This window comes from Didymosphaeria variabile (assembly GCF_027946475.1).
Source record: "Didymosphaeria variabile strain IMI 356815 chromosome Unknown scaffold_9, whole genome shotgun sequence".
Taxonomy (NCBI): Eukaryota; Fungi; Ascomycota; class Dothideomycetes; order Pleosporales; family Didymosphaeriaceae; genus Didymosphaeria; species Didymosphaeria variabile.
Window position 1 is genome coordinate 1683135 of NW_026611628.1, and position 27924 is coordinate 1711058.

A 27924-nucleotide genomic window follows, 5' to 3' on the forward strand; every position below is an offset into this window, starting at 1 on the left:
GTCGACAGCTCTCGCGCGCTGCGCTCCAGTTCCTCCAACCCTCGGTATTCTTTCGCACCGGGATCTCCAGCACATCGTGAGTGCAGCTCTCTTGTTCACATATCCCCTTGTCAGTCCATCATCACGCTTGTACAGCTATTTTCATAGCTCTCCCTGACCTTTGTCGGCGGCGCCTGCGTGTCCGCTCAGCTACACCTCTCTCCTCACCTCTCTTTGTACAGCGCTGCGCGTCTGCATTCATTGCATCGGACGCAGCTCCCTTCTTGTTTAGCTCTGCATTGCCTCACCTTCCTCTTCGCCGCGTCTCTCGTAATCTGTTCACTTGTGGTTCTACTCTAACGCGAGGCCGTCATGGCAAACAGTCCGAGATCCGCGATTGCGCACCGGCTCCTGCCACTTTCATTGCCGGGCGAGCTGTCGCCTACTTGACAGCAAACGCTTCTGCCGCCATAACCAATGACCAGCTAACGACGCTCTTTCCACCGTCTCTGATAACCGTAGCTTGCGACAACCCGAGCTCGCACTCTCTCTGGACACATAGCTCCACTTAGCGCAATCGACCTGCAAGCATGGATTCTTACACGTGGGTTCATTGCAGTCACATTCATACACATCGGCGCTAATTTGGGATTGTAGTTCGCAAGACACGGACACGTACCGACGACGGTCTCCCGGTCCCGGTGGGTACCTGCGCACATTCGATATGTATAGCACCAGGCTTACTGATATCTTTGAAAGGTTCCGGGGACCGACGCAATCGGCAGAGTCGGGGACGATCGCGTTCACCTCAGAACATCGATCGTTACCAGCCCGACCGGAACCGCGACTATGACTATCGCCCTCGCGAGGGCGGCCGGCGCCGATCGTCCCCACCGCCTGTTCAGGCTGGTATCGATAGATACGTTCCCGGCCAGGACAGCTTCACTCCGACTTTTACAAGCAATCCAATGCCCAATCCTATGACACTCGAATATCAGGTCGGGTTCAATTTCTTTGCAGAATGGTGGCGTGTAGAACAGATCATCAAGGAAGAGAAGGAGCGTGCGAAGAACGGTGGAAGGAAGCCAGGCCTTAAGGGCGAGCGTGAGGCTCGGGAGGAACGTGGTAAAGAGCGTGAGCTGATACAGGCGGCCTACGATGAGTACAAGGAAAAGCTGCAAGTGCAGATGGCCAAAACCTTCGTGGACAAACATAAAGGCGAAGAGTGGTTCAAAGAACGCTACGACTCGGATTACCGACAAGCGTTCCGCGAGAAACTGCGAGGCTATCGACATGCCATTTACCAGGATTGGACGCGCCAAGTCGACGATGGATACTTTGACGAGTTCACGCTCGAAGGTATCTATAAGAATGAGTCCAATGGTGCCGGTGGTCTTGTTGAGAAAGAGGAAGGAGAAACTACCGCAGCGAACGAAGTTCTTGGTGTAGGTGACCTCTTGCCTTGCAAAGGCGGAGAGTTGCGTGACGAGGCTGCTCTGCAACCCACATTGCTGATCAAGACCATTGCGCCGACTGTTAACAGGGACAAGGTCGAGGACTTCTGCAAAGAACACCTTGGTGAAGGTGCTGGTGGTTTCAAGTGGCTGAGCATGAGTGACCCTAATCCGCTTAAGAAGTGCCATCGCATCGGATGGGTTATTCTTCATCCTAGTGACGAACAGTCTATGATCATCGATGATCGTGGTGATGGTCGAGTAGAGGAAGAGGGCGAAGACCGTGCCGTTGATGAAAAACCAAACGTGTCACCCCTTGGAACCGCACAAAAGGCCCTTGAAGCCCTCAATGGCAAGACAGTCATTGATGATCAACGCGGAAACTTCACTTGCCATGTAGGAGTTCACGAGCCACCTGCTGCACCTCGTAAAAAGGCGCTTTGGGATTTGTTCTCGGCACCCGAGAGAATTGAGCGTGATCTGGAGCTCGCCGAGCGCTTGGCGAACAAACTCGATGCCGAGATGAGGGAGGGTCATGAAGAGGAGCTCGGTGAAGTCGCTGGTGTTGCCAAAATCGAACAACGCGTGGAAGACCTGCGCTCCAAAGGCTGGCTCCAGCCTCCAGCCAATGCTCCAACTGTCGTCAAGAAGGAGCGAGACCCTGAAGATCTCGAAGAAGGCGAGGATGAGACGATGGACGATGACGAAGAGGGTGTCGTTGATGATGAGGTCGACGATGAGGAGCTTCTAGCTAAAAAGAAGAAGCTCGATCTCCTCATCGAGTACCTTCGTCGGGTCTACAACTTCTGCTTCTTCTGCGTCTTCGAGAGCGACTCTGTACACGAATTGATCCGAAAATGCGCTGGAGGTCATCTTCGCCGACCCCGCGCAAGCCTGACAACGGCTGCCAAAGCCACGGCGAGGGCAACAGCCAACGGACAGCCTTTCCCTTATAAGAAGCAAGAGTCTACGGGAGAGGGTGAGGGCGAAGGTAGTCCTGTCGAGGTCAAGCAGACGCCAAAGCTGAGCGGTAAGACACAGCAGCAATTGCAGAGAGCCTTCAACTGGGTCAAGACGTATGAAGAGAAATTGCTGCAGCTGCTCGAGCCCGAGAATATCGACATTCGAAAGCTGGGCGGAAAACCCCTCGAGGAAGCTGTCGAGGACGAGTTGGCTAAGTATGTCAAGCAAGAAGATGAGTCAAAGTGGCGTTGCAAAGTTCCAGAGTGCACGAAGTTGTTTAAGGGACAGAACTTCTGGCGTAAGCATATCGAGAAGAGGCACGCAGAGTGGGTTGAGAAGTTGCACACCGATGTAAGCCATATTTCCTAAGACCTGAACAGACGAGCTAATCATCGCGCAGCTTCAATTGGTCAATACCTATGTTATGGACCCTGCGCATATCGCACCCTCGCGTAGTGATGCGAACAGCAACGGACATTTTCCAATGGGTAATCACGTTGCCGCCACCGGAACACCTCGTGGATTCAACTTGGCTAATATGAACATCAACCTAGCGAACCCGGGGGCCAACTTTCAAGGACTCTTCAATCCTGCGATGAGCAACTGGGATCCGAACTTTTCCTCCGACGGACACCAAGCAGGCCCTGCGCGACGTGGTGGACACCGATTCAACAACCGATCAGGCCCCTACGACAGGCAAAATCGCGACGGTCGCAACCGTGGCAATGGCCGCTTGACGCCCCCTCCCCGCAACGGCCGAGGAGGCCCTCGCTTCGGTGAAGGCGGACCGGGTCCTATGCAGTCGACTCAAGGACGGTCCATTAAGAGTTACGATGACCTGGACGCTGTCGGTTCGGGCGGCACTGGCGAGCTCAACTACTGAGCCCCTGCATTGACGAGATGGAGCACAGACTGTTTAGTGTAAGTGTATGGATTTCTTCGAGGCAACACATTTGAAGCGGGTGTATAGTATGCTTGTCCATAGTACCGGCGTTAAGGAGCATGTGGACACTGTCATACCAAGCTATGTTTCTTTACGCCTCTGCCTTTTTGATAGGCTAGGGTCGTGTGGGTACTCGGTGGCTTGCCGGAGACTGGGTCACGGTTCAAGAAGAAGACAGTCTTGTTTCACCCACCGTGTGCAGCTGGCATGCCTGACTTAGGCAGGACTAGCTGAACCCATGTAGAATAAAATCATGATGCAAGTGAAGCTCATGCTGTGTGAAGATCTGCAATGTGAAGACATGCCGACTTCGGGTTTTGAGCGTTAGACACTCATTTGATTGTTGAGTCGTTCACCGATGGCGGCAATACTTGTAGCTATTCCAAAAGCATACCCGCAAGCGATATATAGGGAGTCGCCAAGCGCGAGGGGTGGCTCATTTTCAGCCACTCTTGCGCAGTGAATCTGGGGCACGGCTAGTGAAGCGGCTGAAGCCAAGGACGAGTTTGCCGTGCGTTCCTTGAAGCCCTGGAGCGCAGATGGCGGCGCGCTGTCGATGCTGGCAATCAGCGCTTTGTGTGCTCAGCCATGTCCCTGTGACGCAACCAGCAGGCTCAACACGCGCTTCTGTGCATGTCTGACACGCACCTGCTCACCTACCACGACGTGAATGCCCAACAACAAATCTTGCTTCGCGGAGCACTTTCGGGCTATTCGTGGATTCTTGACTAAAAATGCAAGTGTAACCTTGGCTCGCAGCTTCAGCCACAACAGCCCCACTATCGTCATTGGTGTCATACACCACGCGTCGAACTTCGCCCACCAAGTGACCAAGAGCTGCCGGAACCGGCATCGAAGACTACCTAGCCACGACGGCTACGACCGCCCGGTCTCGACTCGCCTCACCCACGTCCCTTTAGCGTTTGCTTGTGTGCGATTATATCATGGCTTCTGACGACCTTCCTTCCCTTCAGCTCAACGGCTCAGTTGAACCTATGACCATGGCACAACCAGCAGCAGACAATACTCCCTCTGCTCCGGCTTTTGGAGAACCGGTGTCGTCCACGTCGCGCCCCGGTGCACCAGCCCGAAATGACACGACCTACTCCAAGTTCTCCATGATGTCGGTCCCTCCAGAGGGGTCTATTCTGACGGGCAAGCAAGAGCACTGTAAGCAGCACGCGCACACTTCTATATACATGGGCCAAACTAATGCGCAAACAGACCTCAAACGCGAACTCATATCACAGCAGACCCAATTCGAGATCTCCGAGCTTTCTTCCCCCACAGCCCTCCAGCGCTTCGGCGCACCCTTTCGGTCAGATGCCGGTGAGGTTGCGCCAGAAGATTCCGAACTACCTATTCTTCGCTACATATTCGTACACCATGTTCGCAACTTTCCATTTCTAGACAAAGCGAAAGAGAAAGAGTTTTGGCAAGACAAACTGCAAGTGGTATGTTCTGCTGTGACATCGTGGCGAAGACTACAAGCTGATCTTGGGATGTGCGTCAGTTTCTAGAATCGTTTGCGAACAAGAACATATCCTCATCCGAAGATCGATTGGAAGAAACAAAGCGTAGGAAGCTCGCATTGAAGACAGAGAAGCTGGTGGAGCTTATGATGGTCTCCGGCATACCTACTGCATCTGGCTATGAGGAGAGAATACGATTTTCGGAGATGGAAATCGTCGACCGGGGCGCCAACGATAATGGCCTAAAGCTGAATGCGCCGAGCGGACACTTCATAAATGGTTGGGACATCAACGTCGCTGGAGTGCGGACGACGTCTGTTAAGAAGCATCTTCGGTACCATACTCACGCTGTAGGTGCCCCACCACTGGTGAAGAGCGACAAGCGAAGGACTAACGGTTCTATAGGAGTATCTCATCAGAGTCAAACAATCCGGCTCCCACGACTTTTACATCGGTCGTCGGTTTGCGGATTTTGTACAGTTACACAAACGAATACGATTAGAGCTACCTGGAAAGGTACTCCCTCCACTTCCCCGGAAGAACAAAAAAGATTCTCTTCTTACATCCGCGGATGATGATGCCAGTTCAATATCTTCCATATCCACCCAAGGCCCAGAACCAGAGCAGCATGAGAGCAGTGGGGGAGGCGGCCTGCGAGGCTGGTTATATGGGAGTCACAAACGAAACAGCTCAACTACCTCGTTAGGGACACCGAAAACCCGCTCACCTAGGGCATCTGGCGAACATTTAGCTTTTCAGCAACCGCGCGTACTCTATCGGGAAGAGCAGCGTGTATCTCTCCGAGCTTTTCTCCGAAATTTCCTATCGAACGAGGTTATTGCACAGTCTAGCGCAATGGCCGAGTTTCTGACCCGTGATCCTATTGAGGTGAACGAGGAAGAGATGGAGGACATTGAGAAGCGAAAGATAATGGACGAGAAGCGTATCGAAGAGCAAAGACAATTCTACGAGGTGGCACGGCAGCGAGCAGCCGAGCTAGACATCCATATGGAGAAGTTCCGGCGCGAGATCGTGGAGAGCAATGGTCTTTCGCACCTTTTCCAGGAGATCAAGGTCAAGAACAAGATTGCGGATCTCAAACCCGAATATCAAAAATTCGCCGAGTGGTTGCGAATAGAAGTCGCGGCCACCATTTACCATCTGTTCCTCGCCGAAGACAACTCACCGGAGCTTTTCGCACAAGCGAAGCGCATCCACTCTCTGGTCCCGTACAGCGTACTGAAACAGGTCATCAAATATGCAAATCCTGCGGCTGTCATGGCTGGCGTACTAGATCTTTTCCTTGCACAGCCTTTCGGCGCTCGGTCGTTGCTACAGCGGATGTTCGGCATGGCCATCAACGATGGCGTCAAGTCAGTGCAGAAGTCAATAGACGCTCTCGGCTCAACGAAGATCAAGGACGAGGTCTTATGTGCGAAGCTCAAGGCTTTCGTCGAAGCCGACGAGGACGTCCAGGACATATTACGAGAGGAAGCCGCGAAAGAGAATGTCGATATTGTTGTCACAATCCTTCGTTCGGAACTGTTGGTGCCCGAACTAACGTCCGAACAAGTTGAGAAGATCTTCAATGCGTATGTCGCCTGGAATAGCGCAGTGGAGAGCTCAGGACGCGGAAAACTCAGCCGGAAGTCTAGCTCATACAGCACGAAGACGGTGGACAAGACTAACGGTCCGATCCAACTTGACAAAGACCTGCGGCAAGGCGCCGAGCTGTTCGCCCACCTGAAGCAGTACCTTAAACTCTGTCTTCGACAACGAGACAAGCAAATGATGCTCGAGCTCATTGAAGAACCCACCACCCTCCAACTCTTCCGCGACCTCTTCACCATCTTCTACGAGCCCCTCGTCCGCGTCTACAAATCCGCCAACGTCTACAACAGTATCACGGACTTCGCCCTCTTTGTCGACGACACCATCCGCACAATCGAAGCCTGCCAACGCCAGGACATCTCCGCAGACCCCAATCAAACCGTCCAAGCCTTCATCGACCTGTGCGCCCGCCACGAGGACAACTTCTACAAGTTCGTCCACGAGGTGCATATCCACGATAACGGGCTCTTCGAGAAGCTCATGGGCTGGCTGGAAGGCATCCTCGACTTCCTCAGACATGGACCTGGAAGTGGTGGAAAGCTCGATATGAATGCGCTGTTTCAAGGGAGCATGGATTCGGGGAGTATTGATAGGGTGAAGGCGATCAAGGAGATCAACAGCTTGATCAGATGGCAGACGGCGAGGAAGAAGTGGCATCAGGATAAGACGAGGCAGAAGATGGCGAGTGGAGGTGACGAAGGCAGCGACAAGATCCTGAGTGGTATGGGTGGGTTCAAAACGTCGGATTTTGGACTCAACGAGGTAAGTCTACCCTCCTTTGTCTTTTCTAAAGGGTACTGACAGTGAGCAGCTCGATCTCCAGGATCTTGAACTCGACGATGATGCGGATGATGATGACGAGGAAAGCGACATGGATGACGAGGATATGGCGGATCCCATTGCTGCGGAGCGGAAGCGGAGAGCTAGGGCTGCGGAACAATTGAGAAGGAAGGCGGGTGAGCCGGCGAAGCCGCCTATCGAGGAGTTGCTGAAGCTACATCCGACCTTTTTGAGTATGTTGAGGTCAGTGTTGGCTGAGTAACTTCGCCGTTGATACTGATGGCGGGTTGGCGTCTTCCGTGGAGGAGGCTAATCACGATGGACTTGTTTTGCTTATGGTGGGATATTGCTCTTGCATTGGGTTCGGATGCGGTAAATAGGGGTCTGGCATGACACTGCTGAGACTGCTTATTAATATGCATTATTATCTGTTTCTTCTCTGATAATTGTGACCACATTCTTGCTTGATGTCTACGTCTACGGGATCTCTGCGTCTTCATCATCGTCCCCGCCGAACCCAAAGCTGAATCCACCACTCTCTCCCTCATCATCACCCTTGGTCAGCTCCTCCCATTTGCCCCTCCCTCCTTTATTCCTCTTCTCCAGCTCCGCGAGTCCCTCCTCCAGCACCTCCGGATGCTTTTCCCGCAGCCGCTCGACAAATAGCTCATACGCCTGATCACAGACCTCCTCCCTGAAGCCACTTACCTGGTCCCGTTGGTCTCTCAAGAAGCCAAGCACATCAGCCAACTTTTTTTTCGGCACGAAGTTCTGCGTCAACGCAAGGCCATCTTCAAGATTGAGCACAAGGTGGAACCAGCCAGAAGGCACGTGTAAAACCTCGCCAGCGTGGCAGATGCCCTCCCTGCAGCCGGGCGTCTCGCGGGCGAGCGCGTGGAACGTGAGGAGGTACTCCGCGATAGACAGCGGGGACGTGATCTCAGAGTGATCATCCGACAGTATGACACCCGGCGGCGGCGGCAGGTTGCTGCTCGACGGGAACATAAGCCAATACTTTGCGCCCGTCAACACGGCGTTCCATGCATTCGTCGCATTGGGATCTTTGTGGAAGGTACTCCCGCTGCGCTTCGGGCCCATGATCATCCAGCGGCAGTCTGGCCGTTGGTCGCCCAGGACTTCGAAGAGGTCCTCTCCGAAGCAGTCGGGAGGCCAGTAGGCTGCGCTGGGGGCGTCTCGACCGACTGCTATGCCGGTCTTCTCGACGAAGGCGCGGTCGAAGAGGTACAGGGGGCTTTCGTCGGCATTGGCAGACATGTAGGACATGTACTTCACCATGGGCCAGTCGACGGCCTCGGCGCGGAACTTTACGTCTGGGTACTCACGATGGAGATACTCTGGTGTCCATTTTCCGTAGACGGGCCACTGTTTTACGGGCTCGGTCAGGATGAAGGGTTTGTTGGTCCATTTGGAGGCGTACTCCTCGTAGGTGAGGTTGGGGAGTCGGTCGATCTCATTGTGCACGGGGATATTGGAGGTGAAAGGAGCCAGGGAGATGTGTGCGCATTGGAAAGGCCGGTAGAGCACGTCTGAGAAGAGGTTCCGGCAGGGGATGGAGGCAACATGTTCTTGAGGGATGCCTAGATAGGTTGCGCGCCAGGTCCCGCGCCACACGAAGTCCTCGGGCGGTGCACTGTGGGATTTGTTAGTTTGTAGGACTCAGCATGATGGATTGCGATGACGGCAGTCCGGGCTGATGTATGAGTCACAAGCGGACGGCACGATGGAAGACATAGCCAAACACGCACTGTCTGATAACAGCTTCTGATCTGAGTCGACCCATATTGCACAGCTCAAATACGGACAGCGCATAACTGTGCCTTTCGTTTGATGGCTGTACGGAGAAGAGTCATGGAGGTCATTTCGGGAGGTCTTTTGGTGCTCGTCCATAAATGGAAATGCATTAACCTCGAGCTTAGTGTTGTGCGCCCGTGAGTGGCCTGAGACAAGTAAAACAGTCACCTACCTGACAAACAAGGCCCTCCACAGCTCATCGAGCCGAGTGAAGGCGTACAACGCTCTACAGGTGCCTCCCAGGCGTCTCAGCGTTTCGGCGTCGAATGACTCAAAGATGTGATTCAACAGCTCGTCTGGAAGCCGTGCGAATGAACCGCAGTTGGCCTTGATGTTTTCGGTGGCTGTGTACGCATTGCCTGCTGGTCTGATTCCCAGCGGATGGGGAGGGACAGTAGCCGCTGCAGTCTCCGCGTCGAGAATGTCGTCGGCCTGGACATCCGCCACCGATGAGAGCTTGAATTTCTTGCGTGGCGGCAAGTCGGTGGAAACGCGGCTTGCTTCTACAAGTCCGGGAGCCATGTTGGAAGGACGAGAAGATACAATGCTGGCCAAACAATCACAGGGCGCACCTGCCAAACAGTTGCCACGGCGCAAACGCACGAATCCTGGGGAGCGCGGAGTCAGCGATTGAAGCTCGGGCGGTGCGTGAAGGCGAAACACATGTGGAGAGGTTCTCGCAGTGAATCTCTCCAACCAGAGCTCGCTTGACTAGCGTGGCGCCCGCCGCCCAAAAATTCTCACGGTACTACATAAAACACGGCCGAGCCTCCCACTTATCGCTTCATTTTTCACCAAACTTCACCACACAACAGACACACACTACCCTAGATACCCCTTTGATTCTCTGCGCGAGGATCTGGTATCTAGCTTTTCAGCAACTCAAAAACTACAGCGGCGGTATCCTCAGGATCTCCACCGCCCACAACCCCGCTACAAGCGACCCCTCGACTACAGCGCAGCGCCTGTAGTCCCGAGTTTCCACACTCACAATCATGGCTGACAAAGGTCTTGAGGATGTGCCCGAGGGTGAGTCTCTTCCCGCGCGCCGCGCAGCGTGTGCCCGCCATGCGAAGGCGGGGCCAGCGCATGCGGAAAACTTCGTCGCCAGCTTCAAGTCTAACACCCCGCGCAGGCCAGATCGAGTCCAACTACGATGAGACGACCGACTCCTTCGATGCTATGCAACTCAAGGCTGAGCTCCTCCGCGGAGTCTACGCCTACGGTTTCGAGCGCCCCTCCGCCATCCAGCAGCGCGCCATCATGCCCGTCATCAAGGGTGAGTGCCAACCGCCGCTTCCGCCAGCGTAGCGTGACACCGACTGACGTATATACAGGCCACGATGTGATTGCGCAGGCTCAGTCTGGTACCGGTAAAACGGCTACTTTCTCCATCTCCGTCCTCCAGAAGCTCGATCCCAACATCAAGGCCTGCCAGGCTCTCATCCTCGCCCCCACCCGTGAGCTTGCCCAGCAGATCCAGAAGGTTGTTGTCGCCATCGGTGACTTCATGAACGTTGAGTGCCACGCCTGCATTGGCGGCACCAGCGTCCGTGATGACATGAAGGCTCTCCAGGAAGGCCCCCAGGTCGTTGTTGGCACCCCCGGACGTGTCCAGGACATGATCCAGCGCCGTGTCCTCAAGACCGACCACATGAAGATGTTCGTCCTTGACGAGGCCGACGAGATGTTGTCCCGCGGTTTCACTGAGCAGATCTACGACATCTTCCAGCTTCTGCCCCAGTCCACCCAGGTTGTCCTGCTCTCCGCCACCATGCCCCAGGATGTCCTCGAGGTCACCACCAAGTTCATGCGTGACCCCGTCCGCATTCTCGTCAAGAAGGACGAGCTCACCCTCGAAGGTATCAAGCAGTTCTACATTGCTGTTGAGAAGGAGGACTGGAAGCTCGACACCCTTTCCGACTTGTACGAGACCGTCACCATCACCCAGGCCGTCATCTTCTGCAACACCCGCAGGAAGGTCGACTGGCTCACCGACAAGCTCACTGCTCGTGACTTCACCGTCTCCGCCATGCACGGCGACATGGACCAGGGCCAGCGTGACGTCATTATGAAGGAGTTCCGCTCCGGCTCGTCCCGTGTGCTCATCGCCACTGACCTTCTCGCCCGTGGTATCGATGTCCAGCAGGTCTCTTTGGTCATCAACTACGACCTTCCCGCTAACCGCGAGAACTACATCCATCGTATCGGTCGTGGTGGACGTTTCGGACGTAAGGGTGTGGCTATCAACTTCGTCACTGCCGATGATGTCCGCATGATGCGTGAGATCGAGCAGTTCTACAGCACCCAGATTGAGGAGATGCCCATGAACGTTGCCGACCTCATCTAGACGACTCTCCATTTCGCCTGCATCGCTGAGCCATATCCTGTTTGTTCCGGAGATTTTGGTTCAGTTGGTGCTACACTAATTCGGATACTGCCTGCTCGGACAGGCTTCGGTCCGGTGTTACGTTTCTTAAAAAGCGCTTGGGGATGAGAGGTGGTGTCTTCCTATCTACATTCGAGGCATATCGGCGTTTGTCCATTCATGTCCAAAGACGTACTTGGAAGTTTTGCGGGTATAGAAAAGTGTGGAGGAAGTTCAGTGCGTGGATTTCCCAAAATGTTCCTTACATCGGCTCTTCCGCCATCTGTATCTGCTGCGAGTTTGTTGGCTATCATGGCCCGCGAGTGCGATGGGATACCCTTTCCATGGCTGCGCGAGCCATTGATGACAGTAATGAATGGTCTCTTATGATAGATGCAGTTGCAAATGCAATATACTACAAAAGAAACTCTACAAATCTCTACTACGTGACGTTGGTGGTGCACATCTCTTCGGCACGCAAATCCTCCTGCTGTTTGGATTGCCTCGGTCCTGACGACAGCCCCTCCACAAGTCAGCTCCCGCGAATAACCACCATCTACGGCCAACACGATGGCAGACGCAACGCCTGTCTTAGATTCCCAGTATGCTTTCGCATGCTTCAGCTGTAATATCCAGCACTACAATCCGCGATTGGCACAAGATTGACCATCCAACAGCAAGCGCTTGCGCGCCTCCGTGCATACACACCTCCACCCACGAACTACTATAAACTCCCACTTACGCGCCGTGCCGCTGTCCTTATTCTCCTCTTCCCAGATCGTCATGGCGACCTTAAAGTCGTACTTACGATGCGCGCCGCGTAAGGCCTGACACCCGCAATCGAATTGCGACATACAATATGCTGACACCGAAGCCAGCACACTGCGCAACTACGCAGGACAGGCCGCACTCCCAGGCGGTAAAGCCGATACGCTCGACGAAAAGCCCTTCGAGACCGCGCGCAGAGAAGCATACGAAGAAATAGGCCTCCCCACCACAGACACCAAGCTCCCGCCGGGCTTCCGTGTCGAACATCTCTGCGAATTGCCCACCAATCTCGCAAGGACAGAGCTAGGCGTCAGACCATGTGTAGCATTTCTATGCCCGTCTACAACCTCCTCCACATCATCAGAAGGGCAAGACGCAGGCGACGTCGAAGAGAAGATGATCCCGCGCCTCGACCCCAAAGAAGTCGCCGCCGTCTTCACCGCGCCCTTCGCACAGTTCCTACAAAAAGACTGGACAAGGAAAGAACTCGGACCGCAGAACAGCGCTGGAAAACCGCACAGCTGGTACCGCGGCACCTGGACGGACTGGCACGAGTCCCGCTGGCGCATGCACAACTTCTACATCCCCAAGCCTCCCTCCTCCCCCACCACGCTCCGGCGCAACACCTCTGTCTATTCCCAACACACACAGAAGTCTCAAGGCATGCCGGAAGGCGACGATCCCCGGCCCGAGCCCACGCCCTTTGAGGATCTCCAGAATTTCAGGGTGTTCGGTATGACGGCGAGGATCCTGGTTGATGCATCGAGGGTGGCATATGGGGAGGAACCGCTATTTGAGCATAATAGCCATTTTGGGGATGAGGAGATGATTGGGAGGTTATTGAAGGTGGGGCGGATGAGTGAGATTAGGAGGAAGGGCGAGGAATTAAATAGGGAGGTGTTAAGGCAGGCGGTGAGGGAGACGGAGAAGAGTAAGATATAGAAATGGGTTGGAAGGTGTACATAGCTAGCTGGGTATAACTTGACGCAAGTTTGATGCGATTCTAGGCTTGGATACTTGTCCCAGAACGTAGCTATCCTGGGTGGACTCGACATATATTTCAGAGGACATACTACATGGCCTTAACTCGTCCTGCGTGCTCGTGATCACCTTTGCATCAGGGTCACTGTGATCCACCCTGGGTAGACTCGACACATGATATCGAGTACATAATGCATGGCCTCAGCTCATCCTGTGTACTCGTGACTACATCTTCGGCGAGGAGGATATAATCCACCCTGGGTAGACTCAGCGCGCAATACAGCTTTTAACCACTTTCCCTTACGCACTCATGGTCGCATGCACTCGAGACTCGAAGGTACTCCCTCCCCACGCACCACGCACGCACATAGATGTCGATATCGTGAACTTTTATTTACGAAGGACCTCACAGCACACGCGCGCATGACCGCAGACATCCAGAGTTTTTATTCACCACACTCCCCACAGCACGCGCACATGGTCCAGAGCCTTGTCGAGTTTTAATCCTCCCCTCCCCAACCATGACGGTAAGGGGAGTTGGATTTCAATCCCCTCCACCATGAGAGCCATGATGGAGAGAAGTAGAGTGTAGAGAAGAAGGAGGAAGGGGGCGCAGAGGGGGTTTATATAGGCCTCTCGAGGGCTCGAGGGGTATTGGTGATGAACGTCTGCAGTGAGAGAGAGTGGAGGTGATAGCGGAGTAGAGCGGAGGTAATGTCGGAGCGTATACTCGAAGTAGTCAAGTAGAATCGCTTAACGTTTGCGTGGGAGGAGAAGGTTACGTGAGGGGACGGTCACGCTGCGGAGTGGTGAGGCGGAGATGAAGTGAAGTCGGAGAGGATCCCGAGTATAGTTAGCTGGAGTCGCTTAACGTTTGCGTGGGAGGGGGGATATTACGTAGGAGGGGACGTTCACGGGAAAGGTAAACGGGTACGTAGAGGAGTAGTAAGGCAGCTAATCAATCACATGTTGAGGGAGAACAGTGAATAAAGGAGGAGCGTGGGATAGATGTAAACGCGTCCCGCTTTCAGGGGTTACGGTTGAGTTCGAGTTCGAGGTGGAGAGGTCTCAAGACATACGACGTTAAATGTTGAACGCGCATAGTGTAGAAGTATACGTACTATATTAGTAATAGAGTCCAAGTCACCTCACGACACATCGTGGATTAATGCCTGAGAAGGAGTACGTGCAAATAATTGTCTTTACTACCATCAAACGCGCGCAGTGTAGAAGTATACGTACTACATCAGCAACCGAGGTCAAGTCACCTCAGGACAAATTGTGCTTAAGAAGGAGTACGTGCAAATGATTATCTTTACTGCAGTATCAATAACTGTAAAATACGTCATCATGAAGCTCGCTCTTATCATAATCAGCCTCAGGCCGAGTTAATCACATGGCTTTGAGCCCTTTCCCTTCACAGCTTCAGGGTATCGCTGCGCCAACGGCACATCCCAGGAGTCAACAGATATACTCCTCCACCTCTGGGAGGCCGTATCCTATTGTGTCTCTTGCTCCTCCGCCCTTTTCCTTTCATCCTCCTCCTTACGCATGTCCTCCAGAAATCTTTCCCACGTGTCAATCGTGCCCTTGAAGAAATTGATATGCGCATCTGCCATGTCGCCCATCGTGTCCTTGAACTCAAAGGCCTTGATGCGTTCAAAGTCTGCGACTTCCTTAACCGTGTGCTCGTCAAAGGCTTCCGTGGCTTTCTTTGCGCTTTCGACTTCGCCCGTTAAACGTTCTATGTCGATCTCGAGCTTCCGGACGCGGTTGCGACGCGCTTGTTCGTGGTCGATGCCACGGAAGTCTTCGACCTTCTGGCGGAGGAAGCCGGATGCTCCCATACCAGCGCCGTGTTGGCTGGCGAGCGAGTCACGGTCGGAAGCGTTCCTTGCGAGGAGGTCGGAGAGAGCTTCGAAGTCGAGCTGTTTGGCTTCTCGGGCGCGGAGAAGCTGCTTCAATGCTATTACGTAGGCGTCCATGTCGCGGAGGGAAGTGAGGTAGTCCTGGTCCGTGTTGTCTCTCAAGTCTTTGAACCCTTTCGAAGTTGTTTGTACGGAGGTAGCAAACGATGTTAACGGACCTTCAACACCAGGTTCCAAGGTGATGAGCTTCTGACATTGCGTTGCGAGGTCACTGTAGTCTGAGTCGAGATCGCCTTGCCGCCTTGCGACACGCACAACCACCTTCTCCACATTTGACAGGTCTTCTGTCAACTTTGTAGCTCGCTCGCTAACTTCGATGAATCGCTTGTCTGGCTTGTGTACTTTGGTGAAAGTGTTCACAAAGCTCTCTGCAACGGCATCCATGAAGCCGCCTCCTCCCGCATCTGATCCACTAGCTGCCCTCGATGACCGGCCCTTCATATGCTGATTCCAATCCTGGCTCTCCAGAAAGCTAATGAGCAGCATTGCGCGCCGTAGCACTGGATGCAACGTTATGCGCTTCAAAAAGCGATGCAGCGAGTGAGCTCGGCGGTGCGTGAAGTCCGGACCAAACCGGTCACCGCGCACGTACTCCATCTTGTGTTTGTCGGGCAGCGGTGGGACGGCGCATTGCGGGTACTCTTTGGTCAACTGTTTCCAGAGGAAAACAAAGTCTGTGAAGCGGCGGCGGACGCTGAACTCGGGGCGCTGGAATGATTGGAAGTCGGACTGGCATGCGCGTGAGCATATGTACTGAGAGATCTCAGGCTACGGTGTCAAATACCGACCTTTGTGGTGACGAGATAGGATACGTATGCATCCTTTGTCCCTGGAAGCTCTTTCTGCGGCGTGCCGACGAACGTCTCCAGGCGTCCTTCGCTGAAGTCCTCAGCCATCGAGGCCGTTGGTTGTGGTGCCTTCGAGGGGGAATCGGGCTTGGGAGCAATTTCCTGGATGATGGCGCGATGTTCCGGAGCTGGTGATATCCAGAGCACGTGAGACCAGTGGTAGAGCGAGGCGTCGGGCGTGGGCGTTGGAGAAGGTGGTGTCGTTGAGGTTAGCGATGCCTGCCGAGTCGCTAGACACTGACGTCGCATCGGAGCTGGAGAGAGCTCCTGGTAGCGGGGCGCAGGCGCTTGGACCGTTTTAACCCTGATCGCATCGTACATTCTTTGAAACTCGTCTACAGCTATAGCTATGTTGGTAGAAGTAGAAAGGGTTCGTTATCCAGTGGATCAATTGAGGAGCATGGGTAAAGCAATTTTTGGACGCTCGCGACAACGGAAAAACTGAAAGGGCTGCTCGAGAAAGATTTCATTGAGGATTGGGTGCAGCTACCAGTTAGGTGCCAAAAGTTGAACTGTACAGAGCGAAGAAGAGACTCGAGCGCACAAGCCGCAAAGCCAGCTAGACCGGGCTCACTGTCCATAGTTGAGCCCATACATAGCGTACACGTACAAAAGGAACATGGATATCGACCTAGTTGCCCACAGCGCCAAACCGCTTGCCAAACTCACTGAACAGCTGCGGTGAAATCTCGTCGCTGCTGTTGCCATTCACGGTCCACAACACGCCGTGTTTATCGTAATGTTCCAATAGATTTTCGTTCGTCTCTTTGAAGCGTCTCAACCGCGCCTTCCACACTTCTGGATCATCGTCTGCGCGTCTTGTGAGGGCTTCACCTGTCACGTCATCCTTGCCCTCGACCTTAGGTGGGTTGAACGTCGTGTTATATACCCTCCCTGACGGCTCGTGGACCCAGCGATTGCATATCCGCTCAATGATGACCTCTGGCGGGGTCTGAATGTTGACGACGAGATTTATGGGCACTATTCCGTCAAGCTGCACAGCTTGAGTTGCTGTCCGCGGGAAGCCGTCCAGTATGAAGGACGCGGACGGGTCATCAGTGATCTGATATTTTGCAGCGCGGAATTGAGAGGGGATGAGTACTGAATCGACGGTTGGGTCCTCATCCATGCCCGTTGAACTCGAATAAACCGAGTACGGTCGAAGGGTGTTGTCCTGTATCCATCCTCGCGTGGTGAGCTCGTTGACGATGAGTCGCAGGATCATAGCATCCGGAACAAGTTCGCCAGTTTTCATCTTGGCCTCGGCCTGGATACCTGCATGCCGTTAGAAACGTGGGAACATGAGCATGCGCGACACGTACCGAGAGGGGTCCGTTCCCTCACATTCTTCCTCAGTAAGTCACCAGAACTAATTGATGACAATTCTGGGAAGCGTTTGATCAAGCGCTCAGTCTGCGTGCCCTTTCCGACACCTGGTGCGCCGACCAGAATGATCCTGGCTGCCCGCGCGAGCGCCATATTGGTTATCGTACAGTGAAAATGAGAGAGTTAAAATGATAGTCGCAATTATGTACACAAGTCGAAGCGGTGGAATGGAGGCCAACCGGCTCCCGCGAAGTGCTCGGACTCCTAGAGGAAGTTCATGTTGGCAAAAGATAGGTGGAGAGTGTGGTGGATGTGGTGCACAGGCGTGGCACGGCGGAGAGGATGTGACAGACGTAGGCCGAGGAAGTCGGACAGGGTAGCTTTATTCCTGGGAGATGCGGAGGATCCGCTAGAGGAGTTGAGGGGGTGCGGCAACGAACCCGCGGGAAGCTCAACTGGCTGCGCCGGGAGTGGCCACGACAGCCCCGAGACCACGCCGACAGTGTTTGGTTGCCGAAAGCGTGGCAGGCTGTGGGAGGATGGCTTGAATTCACGTGCCTGGCTTCTAATACAGGCCCAACGTTCCGCGAGCGGCCATGCGCGTGTGGCCATGCGAGAACACGCGTTATGCGGCGGGGATCGGAAGCAGAAAGCCAAGCTTTACTGACGCAGATCGGCGACGGACGTTCCTGGCGGCCATCTTACCAATTTCTTGCATCACTCGACAACTTTCCACACACCCATCCCAACAACCCAGTCATCAGTGATTGTGCCCTGGCTGTGCCTTGAATCTTATTTCCTATCCCTGAATCGAATTGTCTCACTCCTCGTCGCTCCTTACCTTCCGCAACCGTACTCGGTGCAATGTACGTCAGTAGAGCTGCCACTCGGGCAGCTCCCGCAGTCTTCAGAGCCGGCATCAGAACCGCTGCCCGACCGTCGCGACAGCTCCCCAAGCATATGCCCGCTATTGCCATATTGATCCCACATCGCGCCGTTTCCACCGAGACTTCATCAAACCAGAACGGCAATTTCCCGCCCCCAGGCTTCAACACCGAGCAAGCAAAGAAGCCGCTGTCAAAAGAGGAACAGTCAAAGTCGCAAGAAAAGGGTCCCAATGTATCGATACCAAAAGATGAGCCCACCGCGTTGCCAAAGCATGAAGCTCAAGAGGCTCGGACATTGTCGGAGTTAGCCACCGAGAAGTCGGAGAAAGCAAAACAAGAGAAAATGGTAGCCAAGAAGGAAGAAGAGAAGCAGAAGCTCACTATGTGGCAGAAGGTCAAGAAGGAGGCGGCGCACTACTGGGACGGAACGAAATTGTTGGTCACCGAGGTCAGGATCAGCTCAAAGCTGGCGCTGAAAATGGCTGCTGGCTATGAGCTTACTCGACGAGAGCACCGACAGGTAGCTTCTCCACATGCCGCAAATACAGAACCCCACTGACACATAATAGCTCCAAAGAACTGTCCAGGATCTCGGCCGTCTCGTACCCTTTTCGGTCTTCCTCATCGTTCCCTTTGCGGAGCTGCTTCTCCCCGTAGCTCTCAAACTTTTCCCCAACCTCCTTCCTAGCACATACGAGGGCCAGTCGTCCAAGGACGCAAAGGCCAAGACGCTGCGAACCACTCGGAAAGAAGTCAGCGGTTTCCTTCGCTCGACATTGAAAGAGACCGGCTTGCCGATATCTACGGAGAATGCGCAGCGAGAGGAGTTCGCCGAATTCTTCCGTAAGGTACGTTGCAATAGACACATGAGTGACCTCTCAAACATCACACTGACAGACTTTCGCAGGTCCGCACAACTGGAGAAGCGCCCTCAACAGAGGAGATTGTCAAGGTTTGCAAGATCTTCAAGGATGATCTCACCCTCGACAATCTTTCGCGACCCCAGCTCGTGGCCATCTGCCGCTACTTGAACTTGACATCGTTCGGTACTGACAACTTCCTCCGCTACCAAATCCGCGTCCGTATGCGCCAAATCAAGCGCGACGACCGCGCCATCGCCTTTGAGGGCGTAAGCTCGCTTTCTGTCCCTGAACTTCAATCCGCCTGCGCAAGCCGCGGTCTCCGCACCTACGGCGTGTCGCCCGCCCGGTTACGCGATGACCTTCAGACTTGGCTCGACCTCCGTCTCAAGAGCGGCGTGCCTTCGACGCTCCTCGTCCTCTCTAACGCTTTCGTGTACGCCCAAGGCAAGGACTCGGACGCCACCTCCCAAATCGACGCTCTCCAGGCCGTGCTATCCAGTATCCCAGAGGAGCTCTACCACGAGATCGAACTCGAGGTGCACACCGCTGAGGGCGCCGCGACTAACAAACAGCGTCTTGAAGTGCTCAAGGAGCAGCAAGAGCTCATTGATGAGGAGAACGAGCAGAACCAGGGCAATGAGAAGCAAACCCCTCAGGATAGGGAGAACATTGATGAAGATGATAAGCCGAAGCAGGCCGCAAAGGCTGAAGGGAGCAACGAGATGGAGGCCAGCACTGGAGACTCTGCGACTAGCATGGGTAGCTCGGAGCGTGCAGAGCAGGACCAGCGGGCTACGGAGCAAGAGGCTGCTGAGAAGAAGGAGGCTAAGGAAGAGGCCGCCAAGAAGGAGTAAGCGCGAGCGCGACGTACTACACACACTTCTTTACTTTGTCTAAATAGAAAGGGCTTCTAGGCTCGCATGGCACTTGAACCTTAGAATCATACCCGCAGACCCTCAACGTAGGGTTATACCATAGAAAAATGTAAAATAGAAAGAATCGAGATGTAGAACGCATAACACGTCGCTGGAGCACGCCGAGGTCACCTTTATGCAAAACAACGATGTGAACACCGTACTACGTTGAACATCAATGCAAATTGATTTGTGATATGTACAACCCCCACTACGTAAATCCAACGATCTACCTCCCTCCCTTCCTCTTCCTAGCCTCCCTCTCATACTCCTTCTTCTCCTTCCCCTCCTCCCCCTGGATCTCCGCAATAAGCCTCCTCTCCCGATCCGCATGCGCCCGATCCTTCTCCCTCTTATCCTTGAGCTTCTCCCGCGCAATGAAATTCGCATCCTTGCGCAGCTCGCGCATCGCTCCTTTCCTCTCCCGCTTGTACTCCTTGCGCAGGCGTGCTTGCTCCGCGCGCTCCTTGTCAGGGTCGTAGTGCTTGGTGGGGTCGAAGTCTTCTTCGAACTTGGGGATGCTGGATTTGATGGGGAGGGGGCGGTGGTTGTGTAGGAGCTGCGGGCGGCGATGGAGACGCGCGTTTTGCAGGGCGATGGTGAGACGGTGGATGGCGGTGGTTTGGGTGGGTTTCGCGAATTTGAGAGGGGCTAGGAGAGGTGTGAAGATCTCGGTGAAGGCGGGGGTTTTGGACCAGGTTTCGGTGGCGGTGAGGATATTTTGGGTGTGTGCGGTGAGGAGGGCGGGGGTCATGTCGGGGGATTTGAGGCAGAGGATTGTGTAGCGGATGAATTCGGGAATGTAGCGCTTGCTGAGGCGTTGGTAGTGGAGGCAAAGCGCGCCTAGGTAGGCACCCGTTGCGACGTCTTTGGTGGAGTTGGGAGTTTGGAGGCCGAAGAAACGGGCAATCAAGGTAATTGCTGGAGTGACGACTTGGTGGAAATGGTCTGAGGTGGGGTATATCGAGCCAATTGCCGTGAGGATCGTGAGATCTCCCTGGCTGGGATCATTCGATGCGTGCAGCTGCTTGAGGTGTTCTCGGAAGCGGGTAGCAATGACCACTGGGTACGAACGGGACAAAGAGTGGATGTGTCGAATAATAGACTCAATGACCTGGAGAGGAGCCGGTGGCGTCTGGCTGGAGAGATACGATATGTGATCAACAAGAGCACAACCGAAATCAGCCAGCTTGTCTTTGTTGTCGGCGTGCAGTCCGGCGTGGTATAGTGCTCGGATACGTTGGACAACTGTAGGCGTATCGTCAACACTAACATTCTCGAAGACCTTCAAAAGCTCTTCGTGCGATCGGGGACATGCGTAAGTATAGGCCAGCTTTGACGTCGAATCAGGGACGAGCGAGAGGACACCGTTCTTTGCCTTGGTCGGTTGCGTCTTTTCAGGTAGAACATCCTTGAGGAAGTCGTCGTCCTCGTCTGCAGCCATGGTATCATCCGCATCGAATTCCTCGTCAGAACCTTCATCCGAGATATCGGCTTCCGAATCACTAGCAATGAGATCGTCTTCGAGCAAAAAGTCATCTTCATCATCCACGCCGTCTGGTCGGCTTTTCTGGGGCAGAGGCGCACCAAGGCCAAATTCTGCAGCATCATCATTGACGCTCTCAGCGTCCTCGTCGATGTCTTCGTTCTCTTTGCCCTTGTCTTGCGGTTCGTCATCGTCACTTGTCGGCTCGCCTCTCATCCTTCGCATGCGCTTGTTCTCGAGCGCCTTCAATTTTTCAGCTTCTTCCTTCGCCTTCTCTTCCTCTGTCTTGGTGCGCTCCGTAGGCTTTGAGCGCTGGTCGTACAGCATCTGACGCACTCGCGCATCGTAGTCCTTATCCGCTTGATCGCGATCCATTCCAGCAAGAAGAGCAGCACGATCAGGGTTGATGCCAAAGTCTGGCTTCACATCGTTTTTGGGAGGCTCCTTTACGGGTGGTTTCCCGCTCATGTGTCCTCGTAGAGCGGCAAGCACGTCGTTGAAATCCGCGTCCAACTCTTCGCGCAGCTCATCGTCGTCTTCTTTCAACTGCTGTCGTTCGTATTTGTGCTGCTTTGACTTTGCAATGACCTCCTTCATCACTTCCGCTTTGCTCTTCTTCCTCTCCGGTTGATCTTCAGCTGTCTCGTCTTCTTCGTCTTCCTCACCCTCAGAATCTCTCCGCCTCTTCCTCTTCAAGAAGCCATCCTCATCGCCATCACTAGAGCCGCCGCTCACACTGGCAGCATCGTAGTCTTCTGTCCCCAGATCTTTCTCGTCGAATCGCAATGACTTGCCACCGTGCGTGAGCTCAACATCATCTCCATCATCTTCCAAGTCAAATGTGTTGCCGCCTCGCTTCCTCTGCTGCTCTCTCTCAAATCTCGCCATCATCTTGTCCTCCAGACTCATAGTGAGATCATCCTCGCCAATTCTGCGATCCATGATGCCGCCCGTCTTGTTCTTTTTACTCATTTCCGGCAACAGCGTTTTCCGACGTGTCTCTTCGCCTTGGCTCTTTGTGACACCCGGCCTTCCCAAGATCTTGCTCTTCGCATCTTGTGGGATATTCGAGACATACTCGTGTTTCTTCGGTCGTGAAAGGTGCTTGACGTCGAACGGATTGAAAGACTCGCGAAGAGCAGCGAGGGCGGCGGCTTTCTTTGCTGCTTGATCTGCGTTCTTCGGTTGCAGCTTTTTCTGCTTCTTCGACTTTTGCGGTCCGGTAAGGCCTTGTTCGCGGAGAGAGGCTTTGAGCCGCTTCAACTGGGAGGGCGGCATGGCGGAGCTGATTTGAGTCTTTTGACCGCTTCTTGAAGATCAGCAGGCATCAAAAGCGCGACTCGCTTTCGTGTGTTGTAACTTTGAGATCTGCTTTCCGCGTAAATTTCACGGTCGAAATCTTGGCGTGCATACACCGCCTTCCGTTTTAGAATTTAAGTGGTGCCCGCCCGCCGAACACCGACGGGCGCCGACATCATCGCGTCGCAAATCGATGCGCGAGCCAACAACACCCATACAATGATGAGTGCCTACGGGACATGGCGCATCACATAGAAGATCGCTGGCTCTGGCTGGGCTTAGGTAATTCGACTTCACCCGACTAACCAGATACAACTGATCATCACCAGGCGTCTTCACCTTCTTCGCAGTCAAAGGCGTAGCCCACGGCCTCCGCCGCATCGTTGCTCTCACAGAAGTCCACAAATCGCCTCCCCCAATCCCACCAAACCGCACCGAAGACGCTATCAAATCCTCGTCACTTGCGACCCTAGCGACGTGCGAAAATGTAGAGATACGCAAGGCAGCCACCAAGATCTTACTTGACCGCTTCATTGCGCACCCTTCCGCATACAAACACCTAGTCCGCGATGCGAGCTCCCGGAACGAAGAGTGCAAGCATGCTGCGTACATAGCGTTCAGTTTGCTCGAAGAGTACGGCTACGTGGCGCATCAGTATGGGGTGCCGCCACCCACACCTGCTACTCCACAGACGCATCGCGCAACGAGAAGGGAGTGGTTGAGGGAAGGGCCGACAAGGCTTGGGTTGGATGGAGATATCGAGGAAAGGGACTTGAGGAGGCGGAGAAGAGAGGCTATGGTGATCAATGAGGGTGACCGTCCGGTTAGCCAGGAGGATGTGTGGATGAGGGACGGAGAGGGTCGCTTGAGTACCGAAGAGCAGGCGCGACCGCGAACTGGATTCGAGTCCTGGCAAGCATTGGCAGTCCCACGGAGAGTGACTGAATCCAGTGACGGGCGAGCTGGTTAGAGAGACATTACACGCGCAGATTGATAAGGGGAGCCCACCTGCAGTCGTGACTGATGATGACGGCTCTGCACATACTATGATGGAGTTTCTCCGAGGTCGGCAATCCGTGTTAGTAGACGCATGATACCCTTGCATTGTACTTTTGAATTGAATTCTACACCCTTCACCCACGTGTGCTCCTTTTTTCTGACACGTCAAAAGTAACATATAAAGTATCTTGGAAATGATGTCCTCTTAGACACACTCTTCCATAAATGTATTCTTCGGCCATGCGGGGTCACGTCAAAATTCTGATAGTCGCATGTGTAGTCTAAGTTGACTGACTAGTATTTATTATTTATCAAAGGCCCAAACTGGTCCAAAATTGAGCTTACGCCCGACATTATTTTAGCACAAGATGCACTATATTAGAAGGACTTAGCCATAAGAGCAACTTAAATCCATGATACATTAATAGCTATGTAAAATTCATGAATACTGTGTTCACGCGATAACATCGTGGCGTTGTGGCTTGTCCCCGCATTTTGATATGACCAGGTTATGACCTCACCGAAGTGGGAGCTCTACATCAAAACCCGCAAAAGCCCACCACGAATCTTCCACAACAACCCTTGCAAAGCCTGGTGCAATCCATTGAATTTCTTTGATCCCACATTCTACAGCTTTAACTACCTTCAAAATGGCGAGCGCATCAAGAAAAGAGATCATAGGCAAGGTCTACAAGATGATCCCACCTATGCTCGAAAGCTTCCACAAAGGTGCTTTCTCCTGACGTTCTCAAGAAGTCGCATTTCTAACGCTCATTTAGGTCAATTGGGTCGTGTAGCAGTCATCGGTGGCAGCGAAGACTACACAGGTGCGCCTTACTTCTCCGCAATGGCCTCCGCGAAACTGGGTTGCGACATGGTACTTATCCTCCTCCAAACCTCTCTATATCGCCTAACCTTATCTAGTCCCACGTAATATGCGAACCTGGCGCCGGCGCCGTCATTAAAACCTACTCCCCCAACCTCATGGTTCACCCCTACATGCGGCAATCCAAGAATCTCTCCTCCTCCGAGTCCGTCGACAGCGTCTCCTCTGAGGTCGTCGGCATGCTTTCACGTCTGCACGTTATCGTCATCGGTCCCGGTCTCGGTCGCGATCAGCTCATGCAAGATACGTGCGCGAAGGTCATTCAGGAAGCGCGGAAACAGGGCATACCGTTTGTGCTGGACGCAGATGGTTTGTACCTTGCACAGACGCGGCCGGAGCTAGTCGAGGGCTGCACTGAGTGCATACTCACTCCCAACGTTGTAGAATTTGGCCGGCTGGCGAAGGCGAAGGGAGTGAAGGTTGACGAGGGTGATCCGTCGGAGCTGTGCTCTAAGTTGGCAAAGGCGTTCGGTGGCGTGACGATCATACAAAAGGGCGCGAAGGATTATATCTCGAACGGCAAGCACACGCTTGTCTCTGAGGGCGAGGGCGGTTTGAAGCGCTCTGGCGGACAGGGCGACACGCTTACGGGTAGCTTGGCGACGCTGTTGGCGTACAGGAAGGCATACCACGACAAGATCTGGGATCATGAGGGTGACATGGAGCCTGCTGAGACGCTGGCATTGGCGGCATACGGTGGCTCAGCGATCACGAGGGAATGCTCGAGATTGGCATTTGCGGAGAAAGGCAGGAGTCTGCAGGCTGGCGATTTGACCGAGCATGTGCACCAGGCGTTCTTAAACGTCGTTGGTGAGAAGGAGAGCAAGTAAGGTGTCGCACCTTCTCGCTGGGCTAGAAGCCTAACACGTATAATAGCATGTATGCAGTAGATCATGAAAGTAACACGAATACGAAATCCAAATTATGATTACAAAATCTACTCTCTCATTTCTTTACTACGCCTCACTCATAAACTTTCGGCGCAAACTCCAACCCCAAATCTTTAATTGTATCCCAACAATGCCCAAGCACCACCTTTCCCCCCGTTCTCCTCGCCAATCCCTTTATCATCTGGTGAGATCTACACCAACTTTCATGGTCTCTCGCAAGCCAGCCTTGCGGCACATCATCCTGATAATTCTCCTTGACATGGTACTGATCACTAGTGAATATCCAGGTTCCGCTTTCCTTCAAATTGACCTGCATGACGGACAATCCCGGCGTGTGGCCCGGCGAATGGTGCAAGTTAATCCCGGGAGCAATCTCGAGGAAAGAGCCATGGAAAGGCACCCAGTTCAGGTCGAAGGTGAGGTAGTGAGGAAGGTAGACGCCTAGGTCGGACTTTGTAGCGACGGCGTAGAATGCATATTTCAGCTCGAGTTCGTGGGCGTAAATCGGAATCCCGGTATTTCTGAACGGATCAAGTCCGCCTGCATGGTCGAGGTGCAGATGGCCGATAATAACGGCTTTCACGTCTTTGATATCGTGCCCTGTCTTCTCGATCTGTGCGGATAGTTCCATCGATTTGTCATGGTCTACGCGGGCGAAGATGTCGTTGATGGGAGAGCCTACGACTTCGGGGTAGTTATCTCCAGCGCCGGTTTCGTAGAGGATGAGGCCTTCGGTCGGGTGCTCGATGAGTATGGACAGCATGACCAGCTTGCGGCGCAGCTTCTCGGGGTTCTTGTTCGAGGCGGTTGAAGTGTTGCCCGCGCGCTTGAACCAGCCTTCATCGGCCTCGAGGTTTCCTACGTGGAGGATCCATAGCTTAGTACCAGCCGGAGCCTGGTTAATTAGATCAATCGAAGTCATAGTCAGAGCCCGAACCATACACAGTGTCAGTGCCTATCAAGGTAGCACATCGCGGGGCGCAATGGTTATATATCTTGAGTCTCATCCGGCTCCTTCGATCCTACGTAATTGCGACACCATCGGGGCCCGTATGGCATTGCAAATACCCCGCCTACCAGTGGTATTTCCACTAGCTTGATTGGCATCGGAGAACTAGGCAGACGACAGGATCGGAAGCCGCGCATTACGACTTGAGTTGGAGAGAAGTACAGAGAGGGGTAGCTCGCGGGGCAGAGGAATTGGAGCTTACCCGAGCTGTGGGGCCGTGGATCAGAGGAACATTTTCCAACGTTCGTACGCCCTTCATGGGAATGTTGGTAAAACATGGATATGGTAATAATCGTGCAGAATTTTGGAAATTCAGCCAAGACATGGTATTACTACAGGGATCCGGGTTGGACCGTAATGCGATTGCAGTTAGTACACTTTGGTATACAGAATGCTTACTGCGTCGTAGAGGCTCGTACGACCGTCTTTGACCGTATCTGGATGGGTGTTTACTTTGCTATCGTAGTGCGTTAGTGATGTGAGCTTTGTAGGGCTGTGCTATTCACTTTTAGACCAGGCATGCAGCGACACAGCCATTCCAGTCCGACGAACGATGGAAGCGATGAAGAGCCCATAATTCAAGACATCTTCAAAGGGTCGACTATCATGTCCAGAGACTCCTTATGACAAGACTCCATGCTGTTCCGAAATGTGGGTTTCTAAAGCGGCGATTGTTGAAGCCGCGCAACGGATTTGGACTGACATATCTTGTACTTGGATGACCAACCTGTGAAAGAAGCACATGACAGCGCAGATGGCGAAACTTCCCTTTGTTCCGGATGGCTGGAGTTGAAGTAGTCCAGAATGGTCCCATGTGGAAGACAAACGCATGTCGCTTAATATCCGCGCGCTCCAGCTTCAAGGTAATATCAGGCCCTACTCAAAATCAAACCTTCCAAAATGGTTATCTGGGGTGAAGTTGTAGCCCCCGTACCATCAGGGACACATCGCCAACTCGTGAGCCGGCGCGTTTCCGCCATGGACATAACTGAAGATATACAATCACTTGTCATCGACACCGTAAATGACAACGATGTCACACCAGGCTTAACATCGCGATCGGAAAGTCCAGGGTTTGTGGTGACTCCTCCAGGGATATCCACGTTCACCATGTTCTCTGAGTGCAAGCGTCAAAGCAGCGAGATAACTGCCAAACCTATCACAGAAAGACCAAAAATGAGACGCAACGTGAACACTGCACCTTCAGGAACATTGCAGATGTTTCCTGCTGCTAAACCGCAGTTCAAGCCGGAGCTGCCGAGGCGAGCCGTCAGTTCGACCACGGCAAAGGCTTTCTCGAGGTCTGGCAGTAGAGACCGACGCAGACCATCAAAAACACTCACACTGACGCCAACCGAGCTGGCGAAGCTTGAAAGAAAAGCGTCGAGGTCGCTCGTCAGTAAGAGAAAGAGTAAAAGGAATTCGGGAGGTAGAATGGGATTGAAGTCGAAGCCTCTC

The 27924-nt window shown here is 53.6% G+C and overlaps 12 protein-coding genes across 12 annotated transcripts; 7 read left to right on the top strand and 5 right to left on the bottom strand.

The window, feature by feature from the left end:
• Nucleotides 1-569: 569 nt before the first annotated feature.
• On the top strand, nt 570-3279 carry N0V89_011884 (uncharacterized protein; the record flags this gene model as incomplete). Its single annotated transcript, XM_056220610.1, has 4 exons — nt 570-583; nt 637-680; nt 739-2747; nt 2797-3279. The coding sequence occupies 4 exons, from the start codon at nt 570-572 to the stop codon at nt 3277-3279; spliced, it is 2550 nt and encodes an 849-aa protein (XP_056065913.1).
• A 1061-nt stretch (nt 3280-4340) lies between these two features.
• Nucleotides 4341-7464, top strand: N0V89_011885 (uncharacterized protein; the record flags this gene model as incomplete). Its single annotated transcript, XM_056220611.1, has 5 exons — nt 4341-4509; nt 4564-4793; nt 4853-5161; nt 5217-7184; nt 7234-7464. The coding sequence occupies 5 exons, from the start codon at nt 4341-4343 to the stop codon at nt 7462-7464; spliced, it is 2907 nt and encodes a 968-aa protein (XP_056065914.1).
• Nucleotides 7465-7679: 215 nt separating this feature from the next.
• On the bottom strand, nt 7680-9536 carry N0V89_011886 (uncharacterized protein; the record flags this gene model as incomplete). The annotated part of the gene is made up of 2 exons (XM_056220612.1): nt 7680-8853; nt 9187-9536. 2 exons carry the CDS (start codon nt 9534-9536, stop codon nt 7680-7682), a joined length of 1524 nt encoding a protein of 507 aa, XP_056065915.1.
• A 473-nt stretch (nt 9537-10009) lies between these two features.
• TIF1 (translation initiation factor eIF4A) lies at nt 10010-11364 on the top strand (the record flags this gene model as incomplete). The annotated part of the gene is made up of 3 exons (XM_056220613.1): nt 10010-10043; nt 10150-10293; nt 10352-11364. The coding sequence occupies 3 exons, from the start codon at nt 10010-10012 to the stop codon at nt 11362-11364; spliced, it is 1191 nt and encodes a 396-aa protein (XP_056065916.1).
• Nucleotides 11365-12191: 827 nt separating this feature from the next.
• On the top strand, nt 12192-13092 carry PCD1 (8-oxo-dGTP diphosphatase; the record flags this gene model as incomplete). The annotated part of the gene is made up of 2 exons (XM_056220614.1): nt 12192-12202; nt 12261-13092. 2 exons carry the CDS (start codon nt 12192-12194, stop codon nt 13090-13092), a joined length of 843 nt encoding a protein of 280 aa, XP_056065917.1.
• A 1538-nt stretch (nt 13093-14630) lies between these two features.
• On the bottom strand, nt 14631-16228 carry SNX4 (intercellular trafficking and secretion; the record flags this gene model as incomplete). Its single annotated transcript, XM_056220615.1, has 2 exons — nt 14631-15788; nt 15848-16228. The coding sequence occupies 2 exons, from the start codon at nt 16226-16228 to the stop codon at nt 14631-14633; spliced, it is 1539 nt and encodes a 512-aa protein (XP_056065918.1).
• A 310-nt stretch (nt 16229-16538) lies between these two features.
• Nucleotides 16539-17386, bottom strand: ADK2 (Adenylate kinase 2; the record flags this gene model as incomplete). The annotated part of the gene is made up of 2 exons (XM_056220616.1): nt 16539-17182; nt 17230-17386. 2 exons carry the CDS (start codon nt 17384-17386, stop codon nt 16539-16541), a joined length of 801 nt encoding a protein of 266 aa, XP_056065919.1.
• Nucleotides 17387-18193: 807 nt separating this feature from the next.
• YLH47 (LETM1 domain-containing protein ylh47) lies at nt 18194-19837 on the top strand (the record flags this gene model as incomplete). The annotated part of the gene is made up of 3 exons (XM_056220617.1): nt 18194-18640; nt 18690-18968; nt 19028-19837. 3 exons carry the CDS (start codon nt 18194-18196, stop codon nt 19835-19837), a joined length of 1536 nt encoding a protein of 511 aa, XP_056065920.1.
• A 289-nt stretch (nt 19838-20126) lies between these two features.
• Nucleotides 20127-22661, bottom strand: NOP14 (nucleolar complex protein 14; the record flags this gene model as incomplete). The annotated part of the gene is made up of 1 exon (XM_056220618.1): nt 20127-22661. The coding sequence occupies one exon, from the start codon at nt 22659-22661 to the stop codon at nt 20127-20129; it is 2535 nt and encodes an 844-aa protein (XP_056065921.1).
• Nucleotides 22662-22921: 260 nt separating this feature from the next.
• Nucleotides 22922-23652, top strand: N0V89_011893 (uncharacterized protein; the record flags this gene model as incomplete). Its single annotated transcript, XM_056220619.1, has 2 exons — nt 22922-22964; nt 23012-23652. 2 exons carry the CDS (start codon nt 22922-22924, stop codon nt 23650-23652), a joined length of 684 nt encoding a protein of 227 aa, XP_056065922.1.
• Nucleotides 23653-24331: 679 nt separating this feature from the next.
• Nucleotides 24332-25397, top strand: N0V89_011894 (uncharacterized protein; the record flags this gene model as incomplete). Its single annotated transcript, XM_056220620.1, has 3 exons — nt 24332-24410; nt 24461-24558; nt 24606-25397. The coding sequence occupies 3 exons, from the start codon at nt 24332-24334 to the stop codon at nt 25395-25397; spliced, it is 969 nt and encodes a 322-aa protein (XP_056065923.1).
• Nucleotides 25398-25530: 133 nt separating this feature from the next.
• N0V89_011895 (uncharacterized protein) lies at nt 25531-26725 on the bottom strand (the record flags this gene model as incomplete). Its single annotated transcript, XM_056220621.1, has 2 exons — nt 25531-26352; nt 26669-26725. 2 exons carry the CDS (start codon nt 26723-26725, stop codon nt 25531-25533), a joined length of 879 nt encoding a protein of 292 aa, XP_056065924.1.
• Nucleotides 26726-27924: the final 1199 nt, after the last annotated feature.